The 20561-nt window shown below is 43.5% G+C and overlaps 1 protein-coding gene across 2 annotated transcripts; it reads right to left on the reverse strand.

The window, feature by feature from the left end:
* Nucleotides 1-536: 536 nt before the first annotated feature.
* Nucleotides 537-20346, reverse strand: NPM2 (nucleophosmin/nucleoplasmin 2). Of its 2 annotated transcripts, XM_026519087.4 has the most exons (8): nucleotides 20289-20346; nucleotides 20084-20169; nucleotides 19802-19927; nucleotides 2639-2732; nucleotides 1691-1869; nucleotides 1469-1503; nucleotides 668-701; nucleotides 537-581 (listed from the first exon to the last, which is right to left on the reverse strand). In XM_026519087.4, exons 1-8 carry the CDS (start codon nucleotides 20344-20346, stop codon nucleotides 537-539), a joined length of 657 nt encoding a protein of 218 aa, XP_026374872.4. The 2 variants fall into 2 exon arrangements, with proteins under 2 accessions (XP_026374872.4, XP_057165956.1); XM_057309973.1 differs by lacking the exon at nucleotides 19802-19927.
* Between the last annotated feature and the right edge of the window lie 215 nt (nucleotides 20347-20561).

Below are 20561 nucleotides of genomic sequence, written 5' to 3' on the forward strand. Positions count from 1 at the left end.
GAAAAGCAGCCAGCCACAAGGGAGCATGGACGCAGGAAGACCCACGCCAGCTGGAGCCCCTCCCTCAGGCCAGGGGCAGAAAGTTGAAGCTGGGCAAGGGGTTGAGACACTTGGTTTTTTCCCCAAAAGCTGTTGGGGGGCGCAGGTGGGAGTTTGAGGACAAGAGAGGGAGATAAAAGAGCAGAGCAGAACCCGGCTGGCACATGGCCGCCCTCTGCCGGGCACACGGGTTCACTGCAGCCAGCAAGAAGGACGGCCCCTGGGAACAGATGGCAGAAACAAGGTCCGGCAAAGCAAACTTTATTGTGGCCCTGAGGTTGGAGCTTTTCCCTCCAGGGACTGCTGAAACTCGAGAGTTGGGGTGAGGGCCTCCTGTGTCACCCCCAACAGCTCCATCCCAGTGAGACTCCGATGGAGAGAGGCTGGGTGGGGGGCCCCGGGGTAACACACCGAGGAAGGCCACCCGGCATGGTGCTGTGGCATGGTGCTCTGGCCAGCTCTCCCTCGGTCACTGCAGCCAGGCCACTCCTGGCCCCTCATTTCTTGGATCCTGGCTTTTTGGGTTTCAGTGTGGGTTTGGCCTGTGGGGAGAAGGGAGGGTGCCAGTGTCCCACTCCCTCCCTCTGCACCCCCTGCCCCAGGACCAGCCCCTTCTTCTGGTGCTCACCTTTTTCACAGGACTCTTGTCTTTAAGACTGGGTCTGGAATTGGGTGGGGTGGGGCAAGGAGAGAGGATGTGGGTGGGAAGGAGAGAGAGCTCAGCCTGACACCTGTAGCCCGGACCCTCTCAGTGCCCACACTGCAAGCCGGGGCTGTGTGTGGAATCCCCCTCTCCAACTGTCACCTGCCGGGCACCACTCTGACTCTCTCAGCTTAAACAAGATGGTTTGTTCTTCTCAGCTTCCATCTGCTTTCTTTTATTTATCACAAATAGGTCTTTTTCATTATAAAAGTAATGTTTATGTTACACAAAATATAGCAAATAGAGATTAAATTATTTATTTTCTTTATTTCCCCACCAGTATTAACATTTTGGTGTGTTTCCTCTTAGGGCCTTTTGCTTTGTTTTCTTCTAAAAACATGAGAAATAACATGAAAATGACTTAATATCCTGTTTTTTAAAAATTCTATAAACACTTTCCAGGATGTTATATTCTTCATAGGAACCAGGTCACATTCCATTGGGAAAATGTGACATAGCTTAATCAACTGTTATAGTGGTCCACATTTAGAATGCTTCCATTTTTTACTATCACTTGAATAATGCACATCTCAGTGCATATCATTTTACCCACACTTTGGATGGGATCCTTTGGAAGGGACTGTCGTACGTGGAATCAGGTCAGAGGTAGGAATACTTCAGTGCTTTTCTAAGAGGCTGTGGCAGCCAGGAGTGCTCGCATACTCTCTCTAGCCCCTAGACCCCCGCTACGAGATTGCGGCCGAGTTAATAGATGGAAAGAGTTACCTCACTGCCTCCTCTTCTTTTTCCACCTTTTTTTTCTGGAAACCAAACACAAGCAGTATTGGGGTGGTCAGGGCAGGGGCCCAGGGCCAGAGCGGACTCCCGCTGAGCACCAGGCACTGAGCACCTGGCGGGCCCTGCCTGGGCTTCGTCACACTCAGGCACGCTCCATGCGGCGGGCCTGGCCCAGGTTTCTGAGGAGCCTCTGGGGGTCCCTTCCCTCACCTTGGCAATGCTTGCCTGCTTCTGGGACGCCAGCCTCTTGACTTGTTTAACAGGAGTCTCCTCCTCTAGGGACACATCTACATCGTCCTCGTCCTCGTCCTGGTCATCAACCTCATCGCTGTCCCCTTCCTCCTCCTCCAGTTCCTCCTCCTCTTCGTCCCAGGACAGGTCTGCCGTGTCTGCGGTGGCATGGAAAGGCGGCAGGGCCGCGGAGCCCCGGGTCTCTGCCTAGCTCCCGTTCTGCGATGGGTCTTGCTCTCAGAGCTGCCCTGGGGAAGCCAGCACCTGCAGCCTCCCCTAGACCCTTCCTGGCCTCTCGGACAAAGTGGAGGCTTGGGTGGGGTGAGGGGTCCGGAACCCCAGAGAGCTGGGGTGGCAGGAGAGGGCCGGGGACGTGGCCAGCTGTGGCTCTGGCGGGGAAGCAGTCAGAAGAGGGTGCGGGTGGGCAAAGGGTGCCAGCGAAGCGGACAGCGAGGGAATGCAGACTTCATCCTAAAGGAAGTAGAGCCTGCCAGTGTCTTGGGGCGGGACAGTGCCCCGATGGGAGAGGGACAGCCGGACAGAGAAGGCCGTGAAGAGCGTCTGCGGCACAGTCCGTCTGACTCCTCTGGCTCCGTGCCTCGCGGCGGCTAACAGAGGTGCGGTAGCACTGGGCGCCACGCAAACTGCTTTTTCCTGAACATCCCACTTCCTCCTCCCCGCTGCTCTTCGAACGTGAAACCCAGTATACCCCCACCCTCGTGTGACAGGCAAGGGGACTGCGGCCCACAGAGGCAGGGAGGTAGAAGAGGACTTCCAGTCCAGACTACTGGCTGTCACTCTGCCTTTGGGGATTTTTGCTAATAATTCAAGAATCCCTCCAGCGCCGGAGTGCCTATTCCCTCCCTGGCCCTGGGCTGGGTAGGCGCTGTACTCTGAGACCTTCCCCAGGTCCAAGTTTCGACTTACTGTAACATTCCTGGCCACTGAGGAACACGGGTCCAGAGCCAGCCCGGAGCTGGAAAGTGACTGGAGGAGAAAGCTCCAATCCCATGAGGGCGACCTGCAGGAGCAGAGAAGATGGGCTCATTCAGCCCCGGCAGCTGCCTGGGGGCTGGTCTCCGGCAGAAACAGTCAGAATTGATTCCCCAAACCCCAACTCCACACACTTCAGGTCCTCTGGGCCTCACCGCGTCCTCAGCCCCGTCCTGTTGAGGTGGATTCCGTCGGAGGAGAATGTGAATCAGATGACCCCTTTCTTGTTAGACCCCAACAGGCTTCCAAGCTGAGGGGCAGCGGCTAAGTAGAGAAGTCTGACTGCTACCGACTGAACTGGGTCCCCCAAATTCTTACCGGAAGCCCTACCCTCCAGTGTGAGAGTACCTGGAGGTGGGGCCTTCGAGAGGTAATTAGGATTAGATGAGGTCAGGAGAGCTGGGCCCTCATGACGGGATGAGTGCCCTCGTAAAGGAGACCAGAGGGTCCCTCTGCTCTGTCTCTCCGCCGTGTGAGCAGGCCGCCATCTGCAAGCCAGGAAGAGGGTCCCTGCCCAAATCCAACCGTGCCGACACCGTGGTGTCAGACTTCTGACCTCCGGACTGTGAGGAAATAAATGTCTGTGGTTTAAGCCCCCTCACTCTGGTATTTAGTTACGGCAGCCGACCCGAATAAGACGCGAATCAGATGAGAGAAGCAGACGCAAAGGGGTATGTATGTACAGTTCCAGTAGTGTGTGGATAGATATGCGAATAAAGTTAGACTTCTCTTAAGTGTGAACCATAATTTTCAGGTAGGATATTTCTTTTCCTTATACTTCTCCAAACTTTCCAAAATTTCTGGAGTATCAATGATGATACCCCTATGTATTGACTGCCTACCACGTGCCAGGCCCTAGGCTAAGCATTTTACCTGCTTTATTCATTGAACCCTTCACAGCAATCCCACGATGGAGGTGCCATGACTTTATGGAGGAGGAAACTGAGGCTCAAGGAGATTAATTTAGTGTTTCGGGCTCAGGCAGGAAGGAGATAAGCGAAAACAGCAACTCCGCAGCCATTGACACCTAGGAATGCTGGATGAAATGTACCCCAGTGTTTTCATGGCATGGCTGAAGTCCCCCGCACCAGAAACGAAGGGGCAGAGTGCGCAAGTCCCGGGCCGTGAGCCGCTAAGGGGGAGATGTGCTTACAACAGCTCTAGCCTTGAGTTTGTATGTGTGTTTGTTTAAAGATTTTATTTATTTGACACAGAGAGAGAGGTGCAGGCAGAAGGAGAAGCAGAATTCTCTGAGCAGGGAGCCCGATGCGGGACTCGGTCCCAGGACCCTGGGATCATGACCTGAGCTGAAGGCAGATGCTTAACCGACTGAGCCACCTGGGCGTCCCATGGCCTTGGGTTTTAACACACACTCATGGACAGGAGACAGGGCCTGGGCGCAAGACAGGAGCACTGTCACGGAGCCCGATGAATGGAGGCTAGGACCCTCCAAGGGTTGCACCTCAGTAAAAAGCTCCAGGGTCCGGGTGAGCCTAGGAGACGACAGAATTCCAAATCCACCTACTAGGAACCCCCCTCCCCCCACCCCTGAAGGAAGGAAATGCAAGGGGGATAAAAGTCTCCCGTGAGAACCTAAAAACCGTGACGCACCTCTCACGCACACGAAGTTCGAATTCAGTTGGTGAGTGAGGCAAAGTCAAGAAACTTGTATAAGATCCCAGGCTGGTGACATTCCTGGGCAAATGGTAAACACAAATACAAAATTATTCTCTCAGGACACTGTCAGTTTTCTTCACACGGAATTCCTCCCGAGAAAAAAACAAGACCCCGAAGACAACGCCCCATGTAAAATCATAAAACATACAAGACACAGCCCTGCTAGAGGGAGCAGAAGGAAACAGGATGACCACAGAGGCATGAACAAGAACCGAGATGAAAGAATAACAACCTCAACAACTGTGAGATCAGGTCGATGAAAATCAAATAAAGCGAAAGTAGGAATCAGCACCGGAAGAACAAGTATTAGGAGAAATAAAAAGAACCAAATGCAGCTTCTGGACTGAACAAAGCATTAAAAAACAGAATAAATCAGCTAAAACAAGGATCAGTAAACTGAATCGTGCTGTGAGGAAACTGCCCGGATGCCGTACAGAGGCAGGTGAACAAAATATGAAGAGCAGCTGAGAGGAATGGAGGACAGAGTGAACAGATTCAACACGTGCCTAATTGCAGCAAGGGACTGGGGACAATGGAGCCGATACACAAAGTGGTGACCAAGAGCTTCTAGAAGCCATCAAGGACACAGATCCTCACGTCCAGGAAACCTAGGCCCTGAACAGATAAATAAAAATAAATGTACACCTGAACATCCCATAGTGAAAGGGTAGATAGCAAAAACAAAGAGGTTATCTTAAAATAAACTAGAGAGGAAAGACAGACTTCCAAAAAAGGAATAATAACCAGACAGATTGAGGGTTTCAACGGCAATGCCAGAAACCAGAAGAACAGAATGACATCTTCAAAGTTTTGAGGGAAACTACCTCTCTATGTAAAATTACACACAGCCAAAATATCATGAAGGAATGAGGGTAAAATAAAAGATATTTCCAGGCAAAGCCCAAGTGAGTTCCCTACTCGCAGACCTACTCAATGAGGTCTCAAAAAGATGACAGTTACTGGTGCGGCCACTCTGGAAAACAGTATGGAGTTTCCTCCTGTTCCTTAAAAAGGGTATGGAGGGGGGCGCCTGGGTAGCGCAGTCGTTAAGCGTCTGCCTTCGGCTCAGGGCGTGATCCCGGAGTTCCGGGATCAAGTCCCACATCGGGCTCCTTGGCTGGGAGCCTGCTTCTTCCTCTCCCACTCCCCTGCTGTGTTCCCTCTCTCGCTGGCTATCTCTCTGTCACAGCTGTCTGTCTGTCACATAAATAAATAAAATCTTTAAAAAAAAAAAAAGGGTATGGAGGTATCCTACAACCCAGCAATTGTACTACTAGGTATTTACCCAAAGGATACAAACATAGTGATCGGAAGGGGCACATGCACCCCAATGTTTATAGCAACAATGTCCACAATTGCCAAACTATGGAAGGAGCCCAGATATCCATCGACAGATGAATGGATAAAGAAGACGTGGTATAGAGAGGGAGACAAACCATAAGAGACTCTAAATAGGAAAGAAACTGAGGGTTGCTGGAGGGGAAGTGGGTGGGGGAATGGAGTACTGGGTGGTGGACACTGGGGAGGGTATGGGTTGTAATGAGCACTGGGTGTTGTGTAAGACTGATGAATCACAGACCTGTACCCCTGAAACAAATAATACATTATATGTGAATTAACTGAAATTAAAAAAAAAACAAAACAAAAAGAAGAGGTGGTATGTGTGTACACACACACACACACACACACACACACACACACACACACTGGAATATTACTCAGCCATCAAAAAGCAAGAAATCTTGTCATTTGCAATGATGTGGATAGAACTAGAGGGTATTATGCTAAGTGAAATAAGTCTGTCAGAGAAAGATAAATACCATGAATTAACGCATATGTGGAACTTGTGAAACAAAACACAGATGAACATAGGGGAAAGGAAGGAAAAATAAAATAAAATAAGATAAAAACAGAGAGGGAGGGGGCGCCTGGGTGGCACAGCGGTTAAGCGTCTGCCTTTGGCTCAGGGCGTGATCCCGGCGTTATGGGATCGAGCCCCACATCAGGCTCCTCCGTTATGAGCCTGCTTCTTCCTCTCCCACTCCCCCTGCTTGTGTTCCCTCTCTCGCTGGCTGTCTCTATCTCTGTCAAATAAATAAATAAAATCTTAAAAAAAAAAAAACAGAGAGGGAGGCAAACCGTAAGAGATTTTTAACTCTAGGAAACTGAGAGTTGCTGGAGGGGAGGTGGGTGGGGGGATGGGGTAACTGGGAGATGGGCATTAAGGAGGGCATGGGATGTGATGAGCACTGGGTGTTATATGCAACTGATGATGAATCACTAAATTCTACCCCTGAAACTAATAATACACTATATGTTAACTAAATTGAATTTAAAGAAATTAAAAAAAAAGAGGACAATTACATGGAGAAGGAAGAGGTGGATATGAGCAGCAGTGGTGAGCAAGCAACTTGGTCAGTAAAGAAAAACCCAAGTCAGCATTACTGTAAAACAAAATCATACTAGTAATGACTAGTATTGAGCGTGTTTAAAACAAGCTGAATCTAAGATGCTACATGATAACAACGGGTAAGTTAAGAAGAGGGTAATTAGAAAATCTCCCTGGGTTATTTAGGGGGAGGAATAAAATATTAATTGTAGACTAATCATGCATGATTGTGAAAAAATTAAGAACTAATAAAAATTAGAATGAGATTCAACAGCTTCCAAACCAATAGGAAAGGGGAAAAGAAACCTTAATCTAATAAAAGACAGAAGAAGAAGAAAAAAGAAAAACAAACCATGAAAAAGCAAGGAATGGAGAATCACAAAGTACATGTTACAAATAAATCCAAGTATATTAGCATCACAGTAAACATAAACTGACTATATTGGCCAGATAGATTAAAATAAAACGTACCTACTTACTGCTTATAAGATACATGCCTAAAACATAAGCACATAGAAATGTTGAAGAAAAGATATGGAAGCATACATAGCAGGTGTGGCAGAGGCTTCTCATGGCTAATGTAATATCCATTCTTACCTTTTGCCATAATAACAGTGCACAAATATTATTCAAATACTGTACCCACCAAAGACTGTATTCCCCAGTTTCCTGTGCAGTTGGCTGTGACCATATGACTAATTTCTGGACCAATGAGTTGTAAGCAGAATTTGGTGGATGGTGCTTGTGTGAAGACTCTTTAAAAGGAAGACAGAGAATTGAGAAAAGCCTCTTTGGTCTCCCCGTTTCTTCTTGCCTATTACCCTAAATGCAGAAGTGAGAGCTGGAGCTGCAGCAGCCTTCTTGGACTGTAAGATGATCTTGAAGATGGAAGCTTTGAACCAAGGAGAGGAGAAAGAGAAGGTACGACTGGGTCTTTGGTGACCATGGAGCCATCTTACCAGCCTTGTACTGCCTATCTCTGGATGTCTTCTATCCAAGACAGAAATGACTCTTGAATGTGTTTGAGTCCATGTAGTTGTGTCTCTGTTACTGCAAGCATACCTATTTAAAACAAAAATGAAGCTAGTTGTACCATCTGGTGAGGGATGCTGGCAATGGGGGAGGCTGTGTATATGTGGGGTAAGAGGTATATTCCTCTCGATTTTATTATATACCTAAAACTGCTTTAAAAAAATCCTTATGAAAATGAAGCTAGTTGTATTTGTCAGGATTAGGTTTGTAAACAAACAGCTGAAAACTCAATGCCAGTGGCTTACGCAACATAGAAGCTTGTTTCCTTGTCACATAAACTAAATCTGGATATAAGCAGTGAGCTGTGGGAATACCACTCTTCAATCGCCAGGGATCCAGGCTCTTCCTATTGTGTTAGTCCACCATCTTTAATACATGGTTTCCACCTTCTGGTCCAGGAAGGCTGCTCACATTCTAGCCATCACATCCATATTTCAGCCAGCAAGAAGGAGGAAGGGATAAAAATGGTCACATGATCTCTCTTTAAAGACACTTTGCCACTTCTGCTTACATCCCATTGGCCAGAACGTCATGGCCATGCCCTATTCTCATAAGGTAGCCTGTGGCCAGCTAAAAGTCATGAATTCCATTACTAAGGAATAAAGGAAAATGGATATTAAGAGAAAACTGGAAAACAAATTAATAGCAGATGATGTAAGCTTGAATTCAATAAGCATTTTTAGGGATAAAGACCGAATGTTAGTTTACCAGGAAGACAATTCTGTAAATCATATGCACCAACAACATAGTCTAAACATACATAAGACTATAGCTACAGTATCAAGACTGTGTGGTATTGGAAGGAGAGACACAAAGATCAATAAAGCAGAAGACCTAGAAATAGACCCACACAGACATGTGCAATTGATTATTGACGAAGGTGCCTGATTGATTAAAGGGAGGGAGGACAGCTTGTTCAACGAATGGTGCCAGAGCAGGTCCATCTCCAGAGGCAAAGAGAGGAAGCTTGACCTAAACCCCACAACTTCTACCACAATTACCTCTAAACATATCATAGACTTAAATGTAAAACAAAACTGTAAGACTTCTGGACAAAAAAACGTAGGAAATCTTTGTGACCTTGGAGCCGGAAAAGAGTTCTTAGACTTAACACCAAAAGTCATAAAAGGAAAACTGATAAGATGGGCCTCAGCAAAATTAAAAATTTTTGTTCCATAAAAGTTCATTGGAAAGGGATAAAAAGACAAGTTACAGACTGGGGAGAAAATATTTGCAAACCATAGGCTTGACTGAAGACTAGTGTCTAGAATCTACAAAGAATTAGCAAAACCCAACAGTAACAAAACAATCCAAGAAAAAAATGGGCAAAAGACATGAACAGACATTTTGCTGAATACACAGATGGCAGACAGACACACGACAAGGTGTTCAGCATCATTAGCCATGAAGGGAAATTCAACTTAAAAGCACTATGAGGTATGAAGACACACATTTTAGAATGGCTAAAAACAGAAATGGTGACAACATTAAATGTTGATGAGGATGCGGGAAAATGCAATCACTCGTGCGCTGCTGGTAGAAATGTAAAATGGTACAGCCACTCTAGAAAACAGTTTGGCATTTTAATAAAGTAAGCAAGAAACCACCATATGACCCAGCAATTGTACTCTGGGGAATTTATCCCAGAGAAAGGAAAAGTTATACTTACATAAAGTTTTTTACACAAATGTTCATAGCAGCTTTATTAATAACAGCCCCACAGTGGAATCAGCTCAGGTTTCCCACAGATGAATGGTTGAACTGTGGTACAGTGAGACCATGGAATACTACTCAGCAATGAAAAGAATACACACAACAATTTCAATGAAACTCCAGATTATGCTGAGCGAAAAAAAAAAAAGTCTGTTCCAAAAAGTTACATATGTATGATACTATTTCCAGAACAAAATTTTAGAAATGCAGAATAGGTTGGTGGTTACCAGAGGTTAGGGATCCAACAGGAGGCAGAAGAGAGGTGGGTATGGTTATAAAAGGGTAATATGAGGGATCCCTGTTGTCTCCCTCACCCCCGGTTGGTGCTAAATATATGAACTTAGGTGATGAAATTGTATTGAACAAGACGGCTCCATTGTATCAATGTCAATATCCTCGGTTCAAGGTTATATTACAGTTTTGCAAAATGTTACTTGGGGGAAAACTGGGCAAAATATACAGGGATCTCTTATTTCTTACAGGTATATGTAAATCTACAATTATCTAAACATTTTTTCAATTGAAAAATAAACATATATAAAGCAAATAATAAAATTATAAGAGGAAGCCACTGAAAATCCACAATCATAATAGGGAATTTCAACACATTAATTTTGGTAATTGATAGATCAGGGAGACAAAGTAGGTAGGTTTGAACACAATTTATAAACTTGTAACTGGATTCTGCAATGGAGACGAGAGAAGTGGGGAGCAGAAAAAAAATATTTGCAGAATAATGGTCAAAAAATTTCCAAATTTGATGAAAACAATTAACCCACAGATTTAAGAAGTTCAATGAACCTCAAGGCTTTTTATAATGTGTTCAAACCAGTGATAAGGATAAAATCTTAGAGCAGCCAGAGGGAAAAAAAGAACTGCATAAAGAGGAATGAAGACAAGGATACTAGATTTCTCCAAATTATGCAAGCTAGAAGGCCAATGGAGCAATGTTATTAAGTGTTGAAGGGGAAAAAGTCAGCCTAGAGTTCTACACAAAGGAATGAAGAATACCAGAAATGGTAAACATAACAATGTTTTATTCTAATTTCTAATCTCTTTAAAATATAGACTGTCTAGGGTTGCCTGGCTGGCTCGGTCGGAGGAGTGCGTGGCTCTTGACCTCAGGGTCGTGAGCTCAAGCTCCATGCTGGCTGTAGAGGTCACTAAACTAATAAAAACTTAAGGGATGTCTGGGCGCCTCAGTAGGTTGACTACCCTACTCTTGATCTCAGCTGAGGTGTTGATCTCAGGGTCATGAGTAAAGTATTAACAATGTAGTGTGGGATTTATAGCATATGCGGAAACAAAAGTTATTACAATAATAGCACAAAGGATGGGAAATGGGAAATGAAGTATACTGTAGCAAGACTCTCATATCATTCATGAAGTGGCATAAAATTATTTGAATATAGACTGTTGTAATTTAAAGACGCACCTACAAATTCTAGAGCAACCACTAAAAAAATAATAATGAGGTATATCTGAGAAAGCAATAGTGGAGATGAAAGTATAATCATAAAAACCACTTAGCTAACCCAAAAAAGGCCAGAAAAAAAAAAACAAAAACAAGAAAAGGCACACAGGACAAATAAGAAAGCCAATAGCAAGACAATAGGTTAAAATCCAACCTTGTTGCTAATTATTTTAAATATTAACAATCCAAACACTGTAATTAAAAGGCAGGGATGACCAGACGGGCTAAATAAGGAAGACTCGATTATATGGTACCTAAAGGGAACCTACTTTATATAGAGATACAGAAGTTAAAAGTAAAATGACAAAATTTAAAAAAATAGGAAAAATATAGCACACAACACTAACCAAAAGGGAGCTAGATGGACTGTATTAAACAGGCTAAGTAGACTTCAGAATATTCACCGCAGATAAAGAGGGACATTTCATAATAAAGGGATCAATTAATCAAGAAGATAGAGCAATCCTAGAAGCGTATGTGCCTAATAAAATAACTTCAAAATACATGAAGTAAAAACTGATAATTGAAAGGAGAAACAGGCGAAAGTACAATTATTGTTAAGTCTTCAACAGTCCTTTCTCAATAACAGATCAAGTAGACAGAAAATGAGTAAGGATACGGAAGACTCCAACAAAATTACCAACCAACTTGATATAATTGACAGTAATAAGAAAATACATCCAACCACAGAACACACATTCATTGAGCATTAAGGAAATATTCACCAAACTAGGCCATATTATGGGTCATAAAAGTCAGAACCCAGGACTGAACTCATATAGAGTATTTTCTCAGATCACAATGAGACAGAACTAGAAATCAATGAGAATCTTACAAAATTCCTATTTGGAAATTTAAAAACATACATATTTCTAAATTTCCCAGGGTTTAAAGAAGAAAACTATATGATAATTTAAATGGAATGAAAATGAAAACTGTAGTTATCAACATTTGTGGGATGAAGTCAGAAAGGTGCTTAGAAGGAAATCATAGCATGAAATGGTTGTATCAGAAAAAGACCAAAGGTCTAAAAAAGAAAAAAATCAATAATGTAAGATTCTGCTTCAAAAACTAGAAGAAGAGCAAATTAAAACCCAAATAGAAGAAAGGAAATAAAGAACAGGGATCAATAAAATACAGAAGTGGGTAAACAATAGAGAAAAATTGAAACCAAAAGCGGGCACCTGAAAAGATGGATAAAAATATTAAACCTGTATCGAGACTGTACAAGGAAAAGAGAGAAGACACAAATTACCATTATCAGGAACAAAAGAATAGAGTTTACTACAGATTTTACAGAAAAGGAGGGAAATTATGGACAACTCTATGCCAATGAATTTGACAACTTGAACAAAATGGAAAAATTCTTTGAAAGACATAAAGCTCTCATAAGAAAAAAAAATAACGCAAATTGTCCTAAATCTATGAAAGAAATTTAAGTTGTAGTTAACTAGATTGCTTCACACATTTTTTCTACCAAAACTTTTAAGAAAAAAATACCAAAGTTACATGAATTGTTTCAGAAAACAGAAGAGAATATCTTCCTTCTCATTTTATGAGGCCAGCATTACCTAATAGTAAAACCAGACAGAAATAAGAAATGACAAGAAAACTGCAGTCCAATGTTGCTCATAAATATAGACACAAATATATATAAAGATTCTATGCAATCTCTATACCCAACACGGGATTCGAACTCACAACCCCAAGATCAAGAGTGGCATGCTTTACTGATGGAGACGGGCAGGTGCCCCAACACGAATATCCTTAATAAAATGTTAGCAAACGGAATCCAGCAATACATAAAGAGATAATACATCATGACTGAATGGAACTTATCCCAAGAATGTACTATTTTATTTATTGTTGGATTCCATTTGCTAATATTTTATTAAGGATATTCGTGTTGGGGCGCCTGGGTGGCTCAGTCGTTAAGCATCTGCCTTTGGCTCAGGGCGTGATCCTGGCGTTCCGGAATCGAGTCCCACATCGGGCTCCTCTGCTAGGAGCCTGCTTCTTCCTCTCCCACTCCCCCTGCTTGTGTTCCCTCTCTCGCTGGCTGTCTATCTCTGTCAAATAAATAAAATAAAATCTTAAAAAAAAAAAAAGGCAGACTCAATAATCCTTTAAAAAAAAAAAAAAGGATATTCGTGTTGGGGCGCCTGGCCGGCTCCGTCAGTAGAGCATGCCACTCTTGATCTTGGGGTTGTGAGTTCGAGGCCCGTGTTAGGCGTGGAGCATACCCAAAATTTAAAAAATTGAAGAAATAAAATTGTAAAAATCAATAAATGTAATTTGCCACATAATAGGATAAAGGAAAAAAATAACCTCAATAGATGCAGAAAAGAATTCTTGGCCAAAACTCAACATCCATTCATGACAAAATAGCTCAGGAAATTTGAAGGGAACATCCTCACCCTCATATAAGACATCGACAAGAACCCTTCATCTGTCTGAATGGTGAAGACTGGAAAAAGGCAAGGACAGACCTGCTGTCACTACTTTTATTCAGCATCATACTTGAGGTCTTCGTCAGTGAAGGCAGGCATGAAAGAGAAATGCAGGAAGTTAAACTACTTTATTCAAGGATAACATGAATAAACCCATAACAAATTCTAAGGAATCAACAAAAAGGTGCTAGGATTTATATGCAAGTTTAGCAAGGCCAGATAATACTAAAACAATTACATAACTATACTACTGAATGATAAAATGAAATTTAAACACACCATTCGGATACTTTCTCTCTCTCTCTTTTAAAAGATTTTATTTATTTAACAAAGGGAGAAAGAGTGAGTATAAGCAGAGGGAGCGGCAGGCAGAGTGAAGGGGAGAAGCAGGCTCCCTGTGGAGCAAGGAGCCTGACGTGGGGCTTGATCCCAGGACCCTGGGATCATGACCTGAGTGGAAGGCAGATGCTTAAGCAACTGAACCATCCAGGGGCTCACCCCCACCCCCGCCTCCCTTTCTTTCTTTCTTTCCTTCCTTCCTTCCTTCCTTCCTTCCTTCCTTCCTTCCTTCCTTCCTTCCTCCTTCCTTCCTTCCTTTCTTTCTCTTTCTTTCTTTCTCTTTCTTTCTTTCTCCTTCCTTCTTTCTTTCTTTCTTTCTTTCTTTCTTTCTTTCTTTCTTTCTTTCTCCTTCCTTCTTTCTTTCTTTCCTTCTTTCCTTCTTTCCTTCTTTCTTTCCTTCTTTCCTTCTTTCCTTCTTTCCTTCTTTCTTTCTTTCTTTCTTTCTTTCTTTCTTTCTTTCTTTCTTTCTTTCCCCTTCCTTCCTTCCTTCCTTCCTTCCTTCCTTCCTTCCTTCCTTCCTTCCTTCTCCTTTTCTCTTTCTTTCTTTCTTTCTTTCTTTCAGATTTTATTTATATTGTTTATTTTTAAAAACTTTTAAAAAAGATTTTATTTATTTATTTGAGAGAGAGAGAGAGGGCTCAAGAGGACACGAGAGCACATGCAGGAGCAAGCTTGAGCAGGAAGGGGCAGAGCAGGAGGATCTGAGAATCTGAAGCAGACTCCACACTGAGCCTGGAGTCTGACGCAGGCTTGATCCCATGAACTGGAGCTCATGACCTGAGCTGAAACCAGGAGTGGGCACTTAACTGACTGAGCCACCCAGGTGCCTCACCATTTGCATACTTTATACTGTATACAAAAATGAACTCAGAATGGATCAGAGATTTAACTGTAAGGACTGAAACTATAGAACTCCTAGAAGAAAACATTGGAGCAAATTTTCATGACCTTGGATTAAGTGACAGTTTCTTAGATTCAATACTAGAAGCACAAGCCACAAGATAAAACATAAATTAGACTATCAAAATTAGAAATTTTTGTGCTGCAAATGATATCATCAAGAAAGTGAGAAGAGGGGCGCCTGGGTGGCACAGCAGTTAAGCGTCTGCCTTCGGCTCAGGGTGTGATCCCGGCGTTACGGGATCGAGCCCCACATCAGGCTCCTCCGCTAGGAGCCTGCTTCTTCCTCTCCCACTCCCTCTGCTTGTGTTCCCTCTCTCGCTGGCTGTCTCTATCTCTGTCAAATAAATAAATAAAATCTTTAAAAAAAAAAAAAGAAAGAAAGTGAGAAGACCACTCAGAAAATGGGAGAAAATGTTTGCAAATCATCTAATAAGGGGCTTGTATGCAGAGTATATAAAAACTCATATGATTTAAAGACCAATATTAAAATATCAAGCTCAAATAAAATTTTAAAAAATGAATAAACACCTGAGTAAACAATGCTCTAAAAAATACATATGCAGGGGCACCTGGGTAGCGCAGTCATTAAGCGTCTGCCTTCGGCTCAGGGCGTGATCCCGGCGTTCTGGGATCGAGTCCCACATCGGGCTCCTCCGCTGGGAGCCTGCTTTTTCCTCTCCCACTCACCTGCTGTGTTCCCTCTCTCGCTGGCTGTCTCTCTGTCACATAAATAAATAAAAAATCTTTAAAAAATATATATGTAAATGACCAATAAAGAAATGAAGAGAGGCTCAACATCATTGGTCATTAGGTAAAGCAAATCAAAACCACTTTGGAGGCACCTGGGTGGCTCAGTTGATCAAGCGTCCGACTCTTGCTTTCAGCTCAGGTCATGATTTTGGGGTCCTGGGATCAAGCCCTATGTCAGGCTCCGTGCTCAGTGTGGAGTCTGCTTGTCCCTCTCCCTCTGCTCCTTCCCCTGCTCTCTCTCTCAAATAAAGAAATAAGTAAAATCTTAAAAAAATAACCACATTGACTGCCAATTCATACCCAATAAAATGACTAACCAAAATTACAGACAATAACAAGCATTGAAAGGATGTGGGAAAATCGGAATCTCACACATTGTTGGCGAGATTGTAAAATGGTGTGACTACTTTGGAAAACAATCTGGCAGTTCCTCAAAATGTTATATTGTACAACAGCCATGTGACCCAGCAACTGTACCCCCAGGTATATGCTCAAGAGAAATAAAAACATATGTTCATACAAAAATTTGTACCTGAATGTTCACAACAGCATTCACAACAGCCAAAAGGTAGAAATAAAACAAATTCCATCAACTGCTGAATGGATAACTGAAATGTGGTATGTCCAGACAATGGATATCGTTTGGCGATAAAAAGAAAGTACTGCTACATGCTGTAACACAGATGAACCTTAAAACATCATGCTACGTGAAAGAAGCAGTCACAAAAGACCGCATGTTTTAGGATTCTATTTACGTAAACTGCCCAGAACAGGACAATCTGGAGGGACAGAAAATAGATCAATGGTTGCCTAGTGAGGCAGGTGTGGGGGATGGGCAGTGACGGCTAGTAGGTATGGAGTTACATTTTGGGGTGATAAGAATGTTCTAAACTTAGATTGTGATGGTTACACAACTCTTAATTTACTAAAAACCATCTGATTGTACCTTAATAGGCGAAGCTTATGGTACCTGATTTATCTTTCAATAAATACATTAATACCATATTTAATAGCACCCAAAATCACGCAGTATGTTGGGGTAGATTTTACAAAGTATTAGTATATGACCAGTTCCCTGAAAACTACAAAATACGAGTAGGAAAAGTTAGAGTTACGTTAAAGACACACGCTAGAGTGAAAAGTGAAAGACTTAGAGAAACGTATGCTCAATTATTATTGACTCAAAATTGTTAAGATGCCAATTCCCCTCAATGCTTTCCATAGACTCAATACAACCTCTGTCAAAATCCCAACAGGCTGATTTTTAAAGAAAGCCTATTTTGAAATTTCTCTGGACATGCTCAGGACCTAGAATTGCCAACACAATTTTGGAAAAGAACAACAAAGTTGGAAGACTCACACTAATTTTAAGATTCACTATAAAACTATGATAATCAAATCACTGTTACGAGAGTAAAGGTAAAAAAAATAAAACAATGAAACAATACAGAAATATATGCATACATATATGGGCAATTGACTTACAGCAAAATGCTAACATAATTGTACAGTGAAACAATAGTCTTAAAAAAAATGTACCAGAGCACTGGATAGCAACTTGGAAAAAAATGTTTCACTATCCTTACTTTATAGCATGCAAAAAAATTATCTTGAAAGGGATCATTGACTTAAGTATAAGAGCTAAAACAATAGCACTTGTAGAAGAAAATTTAGAAGAAAACATTTGTAACCTTAGTTTAGCCAATGATTTCTCAGGACACGAAAAAAAAAATGAACCATAAGAGAAAAAAATGTCAGGGGTGCCTGGATGGCTCAGTTGGTTAAGGAGCTACCTTTGGCTCAGGTCACCATCTTGGGGTCCTGGGACTGAGCCCCGCATCAGGTTCCCTACTCGGGAGTCTTGCTTCTCCCTCCACCCCTCTCCCTGCTCATGCTGTCTCTCTCTCTCAAATAAAATCTTTTAAAAAAGAGAAAAAAACGTCAAGTTGGACTTCATAAAAATTAAAAAGTTGTGCTCTTTGAAAAAACTATTATGAAATGAAAAGTCAAGCCAAGAAAATATTTGAGATTTTTATATATATATATATATAAAAAAATATATATATATATCATTCGAACTGAAATGGGAAGGCACTTACCCAAGTGTTCTAGTGGGGAAGCAATGTGGTCTGACTTTTGTTTAAAAGCATCCTTCTGGGGGCCCCCGGCTGCCTCAGTCAGAAGAGCACACAACTCTTGATCTCGGGGTTGTTAGTTCGAGCCTCACGTTGGGTGTAGAGATTACTTTAAAAATATTTTTAAAAATAAAAGGATCCTTCTGGCAGCTGTGCATAGAATAGATGGGGATTGGGGAATTTTTTTCTGTAGATATTCGGTAAATATTTTAGGCTTGTGAACCATATGGTCTCTGTGGAGACTACTCATTTCTGCTGTTACCAAGTGAAAATAGGCATGAATAATACATAAATGAAGGCGTGTGGCTGTGTTTCAATAATACTTTATTTATAAAAACAGGCAGTGGGCTGAGTTTAATTCTGCAGTTTGTTGAACCCTGGAACAGACTATAAGGAACCAAGGGTGGAGGTAGGTAGGCCAGGTAGGAGGCCCTGTGATAAAATTGAGCAAGAGGTAATGGTCACCTGCACCAGGGTATAGTAGGGAGGTGGTGAGAGGTGGTCGGCATATGTTTGAAGGTAGAGCCAACAGGATTTGCTGGTGATATGCGGAGTTCGAGAAGGAAGTTTTTGTCCTGATTAACTGGAAGAGCAATTATGTCCTGGGAGAGGATCAGGTCGGGGCTAGGGGAAGAGATCACTGATAAAAATCAAGGATTGGATTTGTTAAGTACGGGTTATCTCTTAGGTATATTGAGTTGCACAGAGAATCTGGAGCATGAAAGAGTGGGTTTACAGCAATAAATATCAGAGTCTTCATTTGTATAGATGGTCTTTAAAACTCTGGCAATGAATGAGATCTAGGGAGATCTCATAGACAGAGGGGAAAAAAGAGTTTGAGGGCAGTTTTACAGATGGGCCTCCTAGATCTTCAGGGACAGATGATATTTGTCTTACCTTCACTGTTCCACCACATAGGAGAGAACACTCCATCCCCCCGTTCACGAGGCTACTATGCCTTGACACCCAAATAAGATAAGGAGTTTATGGGTCAACTTCACTTATGAGTATATAAATTTTTCAAAGAAGTTTTAATCTGGGGCACCTGGGTGGCTCAGTCATTAAGCATCTGCCTTCGGCTCAGGTCATGATCCCAGGGTCCTGGGATCGAGGCCCGCATCGGCTCCCTGCTCAGCGGGGAGTCTGCTTCTCCCTCTACCCACTCCCCCTGCTTGTGTTCCCTCTCTCGCTGTGTCTCTGTCAAATAAATAAAATCTTAAAATTTTTTTTAATATATTAGCAAAGCAAATCTAGAAATTTATAGTATGATCAAGTAGTGTTTATCCTAGGAAAGCAGAGTTGGCTGAATAGTACTCTATTAATATAACTTACCACATTAACAGGTTAAAGAAAGAACCTATGATTATCTGAATAGAAAAGCATTTGCTAACCATTTATGATTAAAATGAAGAAATCCTTAAAAAAAGAAAAAATAAATAAAATGAAGAAATCCCAGTTTTAAAAGGCAGAGCAGGACTAGATAGGGACTTCCTTGGCCTGAAAAAGCATGTCTACCAAATGTGTCATACTTAATGAAGAAACGTTAGAAGCATTCCTTTAAAAATATACATATAGTGGCTCCTGGGTGGCTCAGTCAGTTAAGTGGCTGACTCTTGGTTTCAGCTCAGGTCATGATCTCAGGGTCAGGAGATCCAGCTGTGTGCTCAGCACGGAGTTGGCTTAAGACTCTCTCCCTCCCCACCACGCTCACATGCACTCGCTCACTCTCAAATAATAGTCTATAAAAATACACATATAGATCAAGAATGATACCAGGACATTTACTGTTATAATCTTACCCAATATTATACTGGAGGTCTTAGTGTAGTTGGATCAAAAAGACACACAAACTGCCATTAACAATGATGATTTGCCTAGAGAACTCAGGATAATTATTAGAAATAAGAATTTCTGGATACACAATCAGTATGGAAGTCATCAACAGCGTCTGTCACCAGCATTAAAATGTTTAAAAACATGATTTTGAAGAGTGGCTAATTTGCCCAAGGTCACACCGCTAGGGAAGGGTGGGCTAGGATGGAAATGGGGCTGTCTGCTTCCTAAGTTCAGGGCTCTTGGTCATGGGCTCTACGGCCTCTGGCAGGACTGCCCTACTGCAGAACGACTGTATCCCCACTTTGTGTCTGTCCATCCCCACCCAGGGGGTGAGGCGTGAGCAGTGCCTCCTAGCACCCAGGGCAGGCAGTCTCCCTAAGCCTGCCGGGAAAGTCTCACCATAGGTAGCACAGAGGCCTGAAGGGAAGCAATGGTGATGGGCTTGGTCTTCTTGTCTTCCTGGCTGGCTGGGGGCAGAATTTCCACGAGGTTCACCTCTTCTTTGGCTTTCTCCCCCAAGCAAATCTGAGAGTGGTTGAAGACAGGCCACCGCATCACCGGAGGGCAGCGGAGGGAAACCCTGGTTCCACCTTCTGGAACCAGAGCGGCCCCCGCCCCTCCGCAGCTGTCCAGGTTCCTCCCGGCTGCATTTGACTGCCCTTCCTGGGGGGAGGCACCCACCGTACTGAGCAACAGCTTACAGTCCTGCTTCCCCTCCTTCTGGGCTTTGACCGTCCAAGTCCGCTTCTCCTGGTTTAGCTCACAGCCTGCGAAGGGAGAGGAGCAAGGGGGCCGGGCCGGCTCAGGGGAGGGGCTCCCCGTTTAAATCCCATCTCCGCCCCCCTCCCCCCGCCCCGGGCTCGGGAGCCGCCGGGCCCTCACTCACCCCAGAGCATGGCCCTGGGCGCCTTCTCGGCCGCGCTGCTCGTGCTGCTGAGGTTCATGCCGCTGCGCGCGGGAGCCCGGGTCCCGGCGGCTGTGTGGAATGGGCGCCCGCGGTGAGCCGAGGCCCGGCCCGTCGCCCCCGCTCGCCCGGCGCCCAGCGAGGCCACCCGCATCCCGCCCCGCCGCCCCGATTCCAAGCCCCTGGCTGGCACAGCCGCGCAGCCGGGGGCCGGCGGCGTGGGGCGCTCGACGCTTAGGTCGCCCGGGCTGGAAA

Source organism: Ursus arctos, unplaced genomic scaffold (genome assembly GCF_023065955.2).
Source record: "Ursus arctos isolate Adak ecotype North America unplaced genomic scaffold, UrsArc2.0 scaffold_11, whole genome shotgun sequence".
Taxonomy (NCBI): domain Eukaryota; kingdom Metazoa; phylum Chordata; class Mammalia; order Carnivora; family Ursidae; genus Ursus; species Ursus arctos.